General features: G+C 42.4%; 1 protein-coding gene across 1 annotated transcript in view; it reads left to right on the top strand.

Annotated features, from left to right (window-relative positions):
- Positions 1–13,069, top strand: part of RPGRIP1L (RPGRIP1 like) — a 61,878-nt gene that overhangs the window by 22,180 nt on the left and 26,629 nt on the right. Inside the window, exons 13-21 of the mRNA XM_070952662.1 lie at positions 1,511–1,690; positions 3,205–3,322; positions 4,233–4,685; positions 6,414–6,550; positions 7,266–7,629; positions 8,735–8,928; positions 10,095–10,178; positions 10,659–10,739; positions 11,245–11,404. Of these exons, the coding sequence (XP_070808763.1) occupies positions 1,511–1,690; positions 3,205–3,322; positions 4,233–4,685; positions 6,414–6,550; positions 7,266–7,629; positions 8,735–8,928; positions 10,095–10,178; positions 10,659–10,739; positions 11,245–11,404 (1,771 nt within the window). The remainder of the gene's footprint in view (positions 1–1,510; positions 1,691–3,204; positions 3,323–4,232; positions 4,686–6,413; positions 6,551–7,265; positions 7,630–8,734; positions 8,929–10,094; positions 10,179–10,658; positions 10,740–11,244; positions 11,405–13,069) is intronic.

Genomic DNA, 13,069 nt, shown 5'->3' with positions numbered 1-13,069 from the left:
GTAGGAGTAGGAGTAGGAGTAGGAGTAGGAGTAAGACTAGAAAAGAATAGGGATAGGATAGGATAGGATAGGATAGAATAGAATAGAATAGAATAGAATAGAATAGAATAGAATAGAATAGAATAGAATAGAATAGAATAGAATAGAATAGAATAGAATAGAATAGAATAACAGAGTTGGAAGGGACCTTGGAGGTCTTCCAGTCCAGCCCCCTGCTCAAGCAGGAGAACCTATACAATCTCAGACAAGCGACTGTCCAGTCTCTTCTTAAAAATCTCCAGTGGTGAAGCGCCCACGATTTTTGGAGGCAACTTCTAGGAGCAATGTGTGTGATCGCAGAAGCATGAAGCCGAATATATATAGTTATATATATAGTTATATATATAATTAAGGTGGATCAATCCAAGATGATTCAGGCCTGTAGCTTCCATTTATATTTATGTTTATATTTATATTATTTATATCAAACAACACAATGAAGAATTTTCAAGTGCAGTTCCAGTTCCAGGAATAGATAGTTCACCTATACCAATTTTGGTTTGTATTACCGTAGTTTACTTTTTCCTGAAAAAAAAATATTAAGAAAGCTTCATTTATAGATAGATGGATGGATGGATGGATAGATGGAGAGGGAGGGGAGAGAGAGAGAGAGAGAGAGGAAGGAAGGAAGAAGGAAGGAAGGCACAGGCCTGAATCATCTTGGATGCACCCACCTTAAATGTAGCCTTCTACAAGCATTATTTCAGACCTGTGTTTAACATCAGAAGCAACAACAAAGTCATTTGCAACACTTTGGGAAGGGTAATAAATCTGGTATAGCCTCACCCCACCTGACATCTTCCAGATGTGTCCGATCTCTATTTCCATAATTGGCAGCCAGCCCCGCCCGTGAGAATTACAGGAATTTTAGGCCAGCGCATCTGTAGAAAGTCCCAGGTTCAGGAAGTGGGCAGAGCCTGCCCATTCTCTAGTGCACCATAGATTATGCATTGATCTTCCGTCTGACGTAAGGAAACACCACCTAGGCAGGATGTTTTGCGTGCATCTGAGTTCATGCACGCGCAGATATAGCAAATTGACAGAACGGAGTTTATAAATTGACAGAACTATTAATTCCCGTGACTGGGAGATTTGCAATTCAGTTTGCAATGCTAACTAGAGGTAAATTCTGTTACCTTAGATATGCAGAAATTTGCAGCCTCAGTTTTTATCTACAGATACCATACCAGCTCTCATTGAAATGACTCTTGGATTCCTTTGAACTCGTTTGAAACTTATTTCTGACTAAAGATGTGTATAGGATTTGGCTCAAAGCAGATTGCTAATTAGTTCTGAGTTCTTTTTTTTTTTTTTTTTTACCCCGCAGAGCACTGAGAAAGACAGAAGCTTGGTCTTTCGACACAGATTTATTTTAATGCTGAAAAGAGAGAGATCCATTTATTACAATTAAAATGAAAGGGTGTTTTTTTTTATATTTTAATTATAAAAGCTGTCAACTTTCACGACCTAGGTTCATAGACAGCAAGCAAGTGGAGACCTTGGGTTTTTGGAGAAAGTGGAAGATGACAGCCAAAAGGATTTAGAGCGTTCCCTACGAGATCTTCAGACGGTTCATGCAGAAACTGTTCAAGAACTCGAAAAGACCCGCAATATGTTAATTGTGCAGCATAAAATTAACAAAGACTATCAGGTACTTTAATTTTCTCACTGCAGTTGAACGTGGAGTATCTCTGTCATTGTGCTTGCCTCGCTGTTTTTTTTTTAATCTCATGATGAAGATTAATGAATCCAATATTTTATGTGGTAACTAACCAAATCTTAATGAGCTGAACTCTACTAGACTTCACTCTTGAAATAAACTTTTCATTTAATAGTCTAATTCCAGCAGGCATGACTCCTCCCCGGTTTTTTTAGCACGTAGTTTCTATGCCCAAAAAATAAAATAAAATATTGTGATTTGCTGACCAGGACACCGGCCTAATTAAATTAAATGTTTGGGTCTACTGAAGCCCAGCAAATAAAGGATCTTAAAAGTCAGGTTTGGTGTTGGGGATAAATGGCTTAATCTTAAGATTGCATAGTACAGACAAACATAAAAGTCAAAATTTTCCCAAGCCAGGTTCTATTTGAAAAGTATTCAGGCATCAGTCATAACATTCTTCATATCCTTCTGTTTCTTCAAAAGAAAGAGTGAATTTCCCTAATCCTGCCACCAACCCAAAGAAGTAAAACCTACACGTGGATTTCCAACTTCTCTGAGCTTCCTTGTTTCCTTGTCATCTCCTCCTCCAAAAATGGCAGCCTGTGGCATTTGGCTTTTGTCTGTGGCCTCTTATGAGATTTTGCTGATTTCATATTATTTGATTCATAAAGGAGACACCTAGAAACGTGTGTTTTTCCCAGTGCAGAATCGGGGATCCCCCCCCCCAGAATACAATTTAATACTCAAAGAGGTTTGAGAAGGTCAAAAATTTGGCTTAACTGTCCCTCAGCCAGTAATTTTATTGGTACGTCACCCAGAGTCCTTCTGTGAGAGAGATTGGGTGGGGGGGAGGTTGTTTCTAAATTTGATCACTAAATAAATAAATCCCAGCAATTTGGAAAAAAAAATGATGGTATCGTATTGGGGGAAAAGACATTCGTGGGCGAACTCTGGCGCAAAGCATGGATTGTACGCAGTGGTGAAATGTAAAATTTGTTACTATCAGTTCTGTGGGCGTGGCTTGGTGGTGGTGGGGGTAATGTGACGTAATGTGGGCGTGGCCAACTTTTTTTTTTTAACTTTTAAAACCATTTTTTCTACAACCTCTAAAAAAATACTTTTAAAAGCCTTTGACGATCAGGCAACTCAGCTGGGATCGTCAGAGGCTTTTAAAAGCATTTTTTTTAGGTTGTAAAAAAAAATGCTTTTAAGAGCCTCTGACGATCCCAGCTGAGTTGCCTGATTGGTAGAGGCTTTTTTTTATTTTTAAAAGCATTTTTTCGGCCAAAGCGGTTGTAGAAAAAATGCTTTTAAAAATTTTTAAAAAAGCCTCTGATGATTGTGCGGCTCAGCCGGGCATGGGATGGGGGGGCAGGGATTTTTGCTACCTGTTCTCCGAACCACCCGCCGTCATCGCTACCGGATCGGGCGATCCGGTCTGAACTGGGAGTATTTCACCCCTGATTGTAGGCCTAACCTTCTGTGTTTCCTTGCATCATCAGGCCGAAGTTGAATCCGTGACAGAAAAAATGGAGGCTTCGCAGCAAGATTATGAGTTAAAGCTGGAGCACTACGTCCACCTTCTCGACGTTAGAGCCGCCCGTATTAGAAAATTAGAAGGTATATCAGAATTCTGATTTTCCAGCAGAAAATCACTGTAGGAGGGGGGGAAAAATAGATAAGGAGCTGAGGAGATCGGATATGTGGTGATAAGGAGATGAGGAGATTGGTGTGCTCAAGAATTCACTCTTGGCCACACATTCAATTGTGTTTTGCTGGAAAAAAAAACCTGAGAGTGCCATTGACGTAAACCGAGACTTGTGGAAAAAAATACAAGTAGTCCTTGACTTACAACCATTGGTTTAGTGACCATTCGAACAGCACTGAAAAAAGTGACTTCTTATGACCATTTTTCAAGCAAGGTCAATGGGGGAAGTCGGATCTGCTTAACAACGCCACGATTCACTCAGCAACTGCAATGGTTTGCTTGACAACAATGGCAAAAAATGGTTGTAAAATGAGGCCCAATTCTTTTAAGAACTGCCTCGCTTAGCCGTGGAAATTTTGGGCTCAATTGTGGTCGTAAGTTGAGGACTACCTAGAATAAAGTATTCAAGAGTACGGAAAAAGAGAGTTGGAAGGGACTTTAGAGATCTTCTAGTCCAACCCCTTGCTCAAGCAGAAGACCTGATACCATTTTAGATAAATGGTTGTCCAGTCTCTTCTTAAAAGCCTCCAGTGTTGGAGCACCCACAACTTCTGGAGGCAAGTAGTTCCTCTGGTTAATTGTTCTCACTGTCAGGAAATTTCTCCTTAATTCTAGGTTGCTTCTCTCCTTGATTCAGAAGACTCTCATTTCTACTTGCAGAATGAAATTTCTAGGTTTTTTTTTTTTTATGTACATGTAATGCACCCCTGCGTGTTATGGATATAAGCTTAGAATTGTCAATTTCCGAGGGAGCAGCAAGAAAAAATGTAACTCTCAGCCCCAATTCATTCACGTCCGCCTCCTATTCTTCGCCTTAAACAGCCCAGCTGAAGGATATCGCTTACGGGACCAAACAGTACAAATTTCGACCAGAAATGATCGCCGATGAACCTGTGGATGATTTTGACGAAACGGCTCATTTGGAAAGAGGCGAGAACCTCTTCGAGATCCACATCAGCCGGGTTGTGTTTTCCCCAGAAGCGGCCAGATCTTTTGGCGACCAAGAGCCCGCCACCTTCTGTACCTACGCCTTTTACGATTTCGAATTACAGACCACGCTGGTCGTTCAAGGGCTCAGCCCAGCCTATAATTTCACCTCTCAGTATCTCGTGCGGGTGGACGACGGCTTTTTGCAGTATTTGCAGAAAAGCGCCACCGCTCTCGAAATCCATCTCGCTCACGGCATAGACTTCGAAACGGCGGCTGCCTGCCAGCTCAGGTTCCATGAAATTCTGGAAAAAAACGGCAGAGTCTGCGCTTCCGCCCTTTTGATTGGTAGGTGTCACCTGTTGGCGTTGAAGTTGCATTTTTGGATTGCTTTGGTAACGGTGAAATGCTCTGAAGTCTGCTACCGTTTTGCTTCGCACGCACATGCGTGGTGCACGCCAAATGCTCGCTTTGCACGCATGTGCATTGCAGGCACTACCACGCAGCCCTGAAAAAGGAGGATTAAGAAGCCTTTTCTAAGAAAAGTAGAACAGTGAGGAGTGGGGGGGAAATAGCTGTGCAGTGCAATTTAGATTTGCTAGAAAGCAGGATTTCGGAACACTGTTCCCTTCCCACCAAAGGTGATCCCTATTTTCCTACTTGCATTTCTTACGTGCTTTCGAACTGCTAGGTTGACAGAAGCTGAGACACGTAACAGGAGCTCACCCCGTTACGCAGCACTAGGGATTCGAACCGCTGAACTGCCGACCTTTCGATCGACAATTTCCTGTTTTCTAGTGAAAATAAATTGCGTGGCACAGCTGATCATCAGAAATACCGGTTCGCCTGAATCAGTAGCATTTCTTTTACTACCAGTTCAGGCGAACCGGACCAAACCGGTAGCATTTCACCCCTGTTTGGTAACTCTGTTTAAAAATGAATATTATATCTTTAGCAACCCAGCCTCTATGATTACTTAGATCACTGTGTTCCAACTATCACTCTCCAAAAGCGTGGGGTTAATTTTTAAAAAAGTTATGTTACTTACGGTAATTTCTGGGGTTTTCTGTCCAACACAGTTAGGAAACATTAAGTCGAGGCAGGCTAAATCCATCTGGTGATTTTTGGCGAATGACTGATTTCTTAAATTAGAAGAGGAAGACACAATATTGCCATCCTGTGCACTTGTACTCATGATTAAGTTATGCGGATTTCAGCGAAGCTAATCCATGAATTAGTGTCACTTAACTGATCATGCATTTATAAATGCGTGTTTACCAGCTTGTGTTCACATGAAAAAAAAAACAGCCCTTCTTTTGATATAACTAGGGAAAAACGGTGTTATTGTTGACACATATTAAGTAGCTAAATCAATTCCGTGCTGTTATCATTAAGATTGGTAGGGGGAGGTTAGCGTACAACAAACTAGAAGAAGTTGGAGTAAAAGGGTAATAGTTATTTGTTTATTATGAGTGCCTCCATATTTATATTGGATTATTTCCTGTACAAGCCAGGTCTTATTTCAATAATGCCATGGCAATATGAAATTGCCATTGTAGTCTGCATAATTATGGTCTACTTAAAGCCCATGTTTCTTTTAGATTGAAATAACATTATTAGTAAAGGTAAAGGTTCCTCTCGGACATATGTCCTAGTTGTTCCTGACTCTAGGGGGCGGTGCTCATCTCTGTTTCAAAGCTGAAGAATCAGCACTGTCCAAAGACGTCTCCGTGGTCATGTGGCCGGCATGACTAAACACCAAAGGCACACAGAACGCTGTTACCTTCCCACCAAAGGTGGTTCCTATTTTTCTACTTGCATTTTTTATGTGCTTTCAAATTGCTAGCTTGGCAGAAGCTGGGAAAAATCACGGGAGCTTACCCCATTATGCGGCACTAGTCCCCGTGTTTAGAGACTGATCATCTTACCCTTAGAGAGAACGGTTCGGTTGAAATCGTTAAAACCTTAATAAATCTGGATTCCGCGTTGTCTTCGCAATGATTGCAAATAACCTCCATGATCTTTTTAGCCTGAAATTTTTGACCTTGCAAAACGTGCGTGAACTTTGACTTGTAGGCGTTGGCAGAGAAATCCAGAATTACGGCACCGTGGAATATTGGGTTAGGTTAAGAGTTCCCATGGACCAAGCCATGAGGCTGTACAAAGAACGTGCAAAAGCCCTTGGCTATATCGCAGCAAATCTAAAGGAACAGGCAAGTTTCAAGTTTTGTTTTGTTTTTTCAATTGTATTATTCTGGTTGTCTCAAATATACTTGTCTTCCTCTACCTATTGATGTCGGAATCACCAAAGCATGTTGCTTTATTTCGATTTCACAATGCACTGTTTTTTTCAGGTCCTGTTCTACCATGGTGGCAATCCTTATGTGTGGATCCTCCTTCCAGCTGCACAAAGAATGACTGTAGTTAGTTAGCTTACTTTATTGTCATTTCACCTCTTACAATGAAATTAAATGCCATCTTCAGTGTACATTATACATAAGAAATAAAACAAAAGCAGAGGTGAAATTCAGCAGATTCTAACAGGTTCTGGAGAACCGGTAGCGGAAATTTTGAGTAGTTTGAGTAAATTTTGAGCAAATACCACCTCTGGCTGGCCCCAGAGTGGGGTGGGAATGGAGATTTTGCAGTATACTTTCCCTGGAGTGGAGTGAAAATGGAGATTTTGCAATATCCTTCCCCTGCCACACCCACAACCGGTAGGGAAAAAAAATTGGATTCCACCCCTTTTGTACTTTTGTACTGGGGTGATTTTTATGATTATTACAAGCTATGTCAGACGTTAGATGCTAATTTAGCCTACTGGTAGATGTTCCCCTTTGCAGTTTAAAAATAAAAACAAAAACAAAAAAAACATTGATTCATCTTTTTTTTTTTTTCTTTCTTCCTCCCTTCCTTCTTATTAAACAGCCAGCGCTCAATCCTGTCCAAGGCAGCCCTTCAATTGATGGGAACTTAAATGAGCTCCACGTTACCGTAAAGAGTTGTAACGATTTGCCCGGCCGAAAGACCAATCTCCAGCCGTGTCCTTACGCGGTCTACAAGTTCTTCGACTTTGCCGATCACGATACCGCCATCATTCCCAGCAGCAACCACCCTCGGTTTGACGATCACGCGAGCTTCCCGGTGCCGATGAATGCGGATCTCGACCGTTATCTGAAATCCGAATTTTTGAATATCTACGTCTTTGATGACGGGGAAACAGAAGATGGGGTTTACGTCGGAAAAGCACACGTTCCTTTAATTTCATTGGCCCATGGTAAATCCGTTGCAGGTAAAGATCCTGAGCCTTTGCTCAGCCAGATCATAAGCGTTGCGGTTTGTTCTTGAACTTGTCCTAATAAAGGAGAATATTTGTAGCTCAGGGTTGAAATGAAGGGTCCTTGGTGCTCTCTGAGCTGGGTGGTTTTCTCGCAGACGTTTCATTACCCAACTAGGTAACATCATCAGTGCTAGAAGGGAATTGGGGTTTGCAGAGAGGAGAAGGACAGTGGGGTCCTTAGTGCTCTCTGAGCTTGGTTGTTGTCTTGCAGACATTTCATTACCCAACTAGGTAACATCATCAGTGCTAGAAGGGAATTGGGGTTTGCAGAGAGGAGAAGGACAGTGGGGTCCTTAGTGCTCTCTGAGCTTGGTTGTTGTCTTGCAGACATTTCATTACCCAACTAGGTAACATCATCAGTGCTAGAAGGGAATTGGGGTTTGCAGAGAGAAGGAGGAGAACAGTAAAGTCCTTAGTGCTCTCTGAGCTTGGTTGTTTTCTTGCAGACGTTTCATTACCCAACTAAGTAACATCATCAATGATAGTCTAATGATGTTACCTAGTTGAGTAATGAAATGTCTGCAAGGAAACAACCAAGCTCAGACATGACACCAAGAACCTCTCACAAGCTTGTCCTGTTTTAAAATGGTTCATGTTTTATGGCGCAAAAAGCCTTTCCAAGATGAAAGATTAATCGGAAATACTTTTTAAAATAAATCTGGGTGATATTTTAATGAAACTGGTCGTTCACCATGCTATTTCATCTCCTATCAGGTTTTACGTAAACTTATAGATTGGATTCGTACATAACACCGTGCCAGGATTTTTTTAAAAAAACTAAAAATGGTAAATATCCATTACAATAATCCATATGTTTATCGTATCAACACCTGCTGAATCAAACCTTAGCAAAAGTAGCCCCATGATTGCTTTCTATGTGAACCTAGATTAGCATAAGATTAGCATTGCATTCTGCTGGATTGCAGAGTATCAAAATTAGCAAAGGCTCATTTTGGTTGATTCCGAGCATAATCGCGGAATCTGTTTTGTCAGCTTCTGGAACCCAAATATTAGGATGATGAATGCAATGCCCTCACGTCTGCCTTTGATTTTTCAGGGACCTTTGAATTAACTGATCCTGAAGGTTGTCCCGCTGGGACAGTGAACATTGAACTGAAATGGAAGCTGACTTACCTTCAGCCGGCCAGCTCCATTGTAGCCCCAAACCTCACGGATTACATCCAGAACGAGAAACCAGTGAAGGGTCAAGGAGAAGGTCCACCTCTACCTCCATCTTTCTCATCAGTGATGGTATTCAGCTTTTACTCATAGTCCAGAGCTGTCTTAACAAGCTGCCCTCTCCATATAAATGTGACCGATGGGTCTTCTAGACCAGTGTCTCTCTACCTTTTCTTCACCCCCTTGGAGTACCTTTTGTGGTCACAGATCATAGCCAAGGACCACCAAGACTTAACTCAAGATTTAATGGAGTTGTTGTTAGTTGTGAAGCCGTGTCCGACCCATCACGACCCCATGGACAACTTTCCTCCAGGCCTTCCTGTCTTCTACCATCCTCTGGAATCCATTTAAGCTGACGCCGACTGCTTCAGTGACTCCATCCAACCACTTTGTTCTCTGTCGTCCCCTTCTTCTTTTGCCCTCCATCGTTCCCAGCATTAGGCTCTTCTCCAGTGAGTCCTTCCTTCTCATTAGGTGGCCAAAGTATTTGAGTTCCATCTTCAGGATCTGGCCTTCTAAAGAGCAGCCAGGGTTGATCTCCTCTAGGACTGACCGGTTGGATCGCCTTGCAGTCCAAGGGACTCACAGGAGTCTTCTCCAGCACCAGAGTTCAAAGGCCTCCATTCTTTGGCGCTCAGCCTTTCTTATGGTCCACAGCCATAACATTGCAACTGAGCAAACCATTGCCTTGACTATACACACTTCTGTTGGCAGGATGATGTCTCTGCTTTTTAGTACGCTGTCTAACTTTGCCATAGCTTTTCTCCCAAGGAGCAAGCATCTTGGCTGCAGTCCCCATTTACAGTGATCTTGGAGCCCAGGAAAATAAAATTGGTCACTACCTCCATCTTAATGAGATGGAGATTTAATAGAGATGTGGTACGTGATGTCATCGCATCTTTAGGGGTCCATGGACCACAGGTTGAGAACCACTGTTCTAGACCACGCAATGCACAGAGAGGACCTAATTAGGAAACGGTCTTCTAGATTGCACAAAGACTTCCTTCTCCCTCATTCACTTATCCCTTACTTTCTCTTTTAAATCAGGAGTGGCCGTCTTAGGGACTACAGGAAAGTATCCCATTATCTCCCTGAGGGCAGCATTCCCAAATTTTGAGATAAAAGTTGGTTTCTTTTCTAAGCTGTAAGATGATTCCCCATGACAGGGAAATCAAGTTCTTAACTGGATTTGGGAGATTGTACTTTGATGCAAGATATTTTCGCTTTTCATTTTTTAGAGGCCGCAGCCTAAGCCACGACAGCGCTCAGCCGCAGTGGACAAGAAAGTCTCTTTTGTAGATATGGACCCGTTGCCAAATTCAGTGAGTATAAAGGTTTCCATTGCCTGTCTTTGTTTTGAGATAGCTTCTCCTGGCTGTGTAAATTTAAAAAGCAACCATTGTCTTCATACAATTTATTTTACCTCAGTAGGGAGTTTGGTTTTCTTTTATCGTTGTTAAGGAACCAGAAGTAGATGAGAAGGGAGTTAAAGTTCTGGAACAAACCACCCCATAGAAGCTCAATTTCATTCCAATTCTCTGCCAAGCAATATTGTTTTTTTTTAAATAATTTACAATTATTAATTTAAACGATTTTTTCTTCCTTAGAAATTTAGTCTAGGTATGATTGCCAGAAGTTCTGGGTACACTATTCTATCACCTTCACCTTTACTATGGACCCAGGAGCCAGAGAAGTTGCAGGCCAAAGGGTTTTTTTTTTTCATTAATTAGCACCCTTCAAAACCTTTCAGTCCATTTTACAAATGTCTAAATAACTGTCCCTGTGCTTTAATTCTAACATAGAGTCCCATTCCTGAAAAAGAAGATAAAACAATTTTGCAGAACGCCAAAGATGAAAAGCCTGCACTTTTAAATCGTCCACAGGTATGAAGCAGTTCCATTTAATCAAGTTTTGTTGAAACAAAAGCACATTGTATTTCCGTTAGATATGTTGCACCAAAAGCATTTGCTGATGGTACATGTGACTGATTCAGTAATCTGGATTTTTTTTAAAAAAAAAAAATTAAAAAGAAAATGGTTTTGATTTGGTCTTACGGCCAGATTTGTCTGCTGCTGATGAGATTGTAAGAAACTCTGCATTTTCTCCTTCGGGTATAGAAAAATAATTTTGAGTGTCTTGCTTCATGTGGTGTTTTGGTTCTTTTACTTTAACTTTTACTTAATACTAAAAATGATCGAGATACAAACATCTCAACTGGAGCGTTCTGAAAATGCAACCCCATAAAGCAACATTTTTCCACTGCCGATTAACCCCGGTCCTTTTTTCATTCGTAAAACTGGCTCTAAATTCTAATCTATCAAAATCTCGGTTCCATTGATGAATTTATATATGTATGTATGTATTCATTCTTGTGATCCTACGAGAAAGGCTCTACGAGAAACAGATGCTGACAGCAGACCAAGCAAACCTGCAACTCAGATTCAACAAGAACCTGAGGACCTCTCGCAGCTCTCTGATGGTCAACTTGCTGCCCAGAGTTCAGGGACTTCAGAAGATGAAACGGAAATCGAGGAAGTGGACACAGAAGGTAGAGATCTAGCAGAACAATTCCGCACCTGTGGATTGTTTCTGTTTCAACCTGAAATTCCCCCCCCCTTTTTTTTTCTGTATCTTGGTGCATAGGCTTGGCCCTACACTGTGTACAGGTAGATCCTTGATTTACGACCATAATTGAGCCCAAAATTTCTGTTGCAAAGCGTGACAGTGGCTTTGGCCCCATTTTATGACCTTTCTTGACGCAGCCGTTAAGTGAATCACTGCAGTTGTTTAAGTTAGTCGCACAGTTGTTAGTTGTCCAGTGAAGCTGGCTTCCCCCGTTGACTTGGCTTGTCAGAAGGTTGCGATAGGGAATCACGTGATCCCCGGGGCGCTGCAACCGTCATAAATGTGAGCCAGTTGCCAAGCGTCTGAATTTTGACCATGTGACCATGGGGATGGTGCAACAGTCGTAAGTGTGAAAAACGGTCATAAGGCACGCTTTTTTCAGTGCCACTGTAACTTCGAACGGTCACTAAACAAACTGTTGTAAGTCAAGGACGACCTGTATAAGTATCTTAGATAACTGTCTGAAGATTCTCAGTCATCTGAGTCATAGTTGTGATCCCAAGGTGCCTTTTCAAGAGGCAGCTGAACTGAAGAACTAAAGAAGCTCCTTGGATGAGAAGCAAAACGTCTTCAAGGAAGAGCAAAGAAAGTCCAGTTGCCTCATGAAAAAGCATCTTTGTGACTATTTTAAATAACCATACTGTTCTGACCCAGCTCCCCAAACACGACAAACGCTCTGAAGTGAACTCAAAAGATTCCTTTATTAGGAGCGCCAGCAGCCCCGGCAAAAAGTTTACCTCTCACCGCAAGCTAACACGTCCTTCCGTCCGGAAGATGAATAGTTGTCTGCCACATCTATTCATCACTGTCCCCTGTCTTTTATCCCCAAAGCTAGGCCGGGGCCTTGTTAGCAGTGGTGGTTCTTCCGTCCCAAGGACTGGCCCATAGATCTTCACTGCTCTCCTCTCCTCTGCCTTCTGCGCATCCGTGTGTCAGGCACTGGACCCAGCTGTTCCTCCTCTTCCTCATCAGCCACCTCCCGACCTGGGGGCTGTTGACTCTCCATTTGAGGGCTAACGGACGGCCCAGGATCCACCTCTGTCTCTCTCTCTGCCAGCTCCATTCCCTCTTCCCCCTCAGAGCTCCCAGGTTGCCTTGATGCTGACCCTCACTCCCACGCCTCCTCCTCCTCCTCTGATTCAGCTGCTGGAGGGGCCGGCGGTCGACAAGCCACAACACAAGGCCTCTCTTTAGACACAGAATTTGAATTGGCCAGCACAGGTACGGCCCCCGCCATTGCTTTGATAAAGCCATTTCATATTTTCTTCTCTTGTCAAGAGATCAAGCTCAAAAGAAATCCAATAAGTTATACTTCAGTGAACGAGTCCCAGTCGCCTGTATTCTCCACCTCACCAGAATTGGCTGCCTTGCTAACATTTTACCCCAAAAGCTCTTTTTCTTTCCCTCAAATGCGAGAGAAATGACGACTCTTCGGGGAGTCATTTTTTATAACGCAACTGCTGTGAAAGGGAAGACAACCCAGCGTTGCCAACCATTTTCACCGCTTTGGCGGGCTGGTTTTGGGCCATAAATTACTCCAGTGTTCCTCCAGGAGAAGACACAGAATAGCAAAACGTTCCTTCGGATG

This window comes from Pituophis catenifer, unplaced genomic scaffold, assembly GCF_029215685.1.
Source record: "Pituophis catenifer annectens isolate HBS135680 unplaced genomic scaffold, rPitCat1.0.hap2 SCAF_13, whole genome shotgun sequence".
In the NCBI taxonomy this organism is placed as follows: Eukaryota; Metazoa; Chordata; class Lepidosauria; order Squamata; family Colubridae; genus Pituophis; species Pituophis catenifer.
Note: the sequence above shows the minus strand (reverse complement) of the source record. Positions and strands in the feature narration are given on the sequence as shown.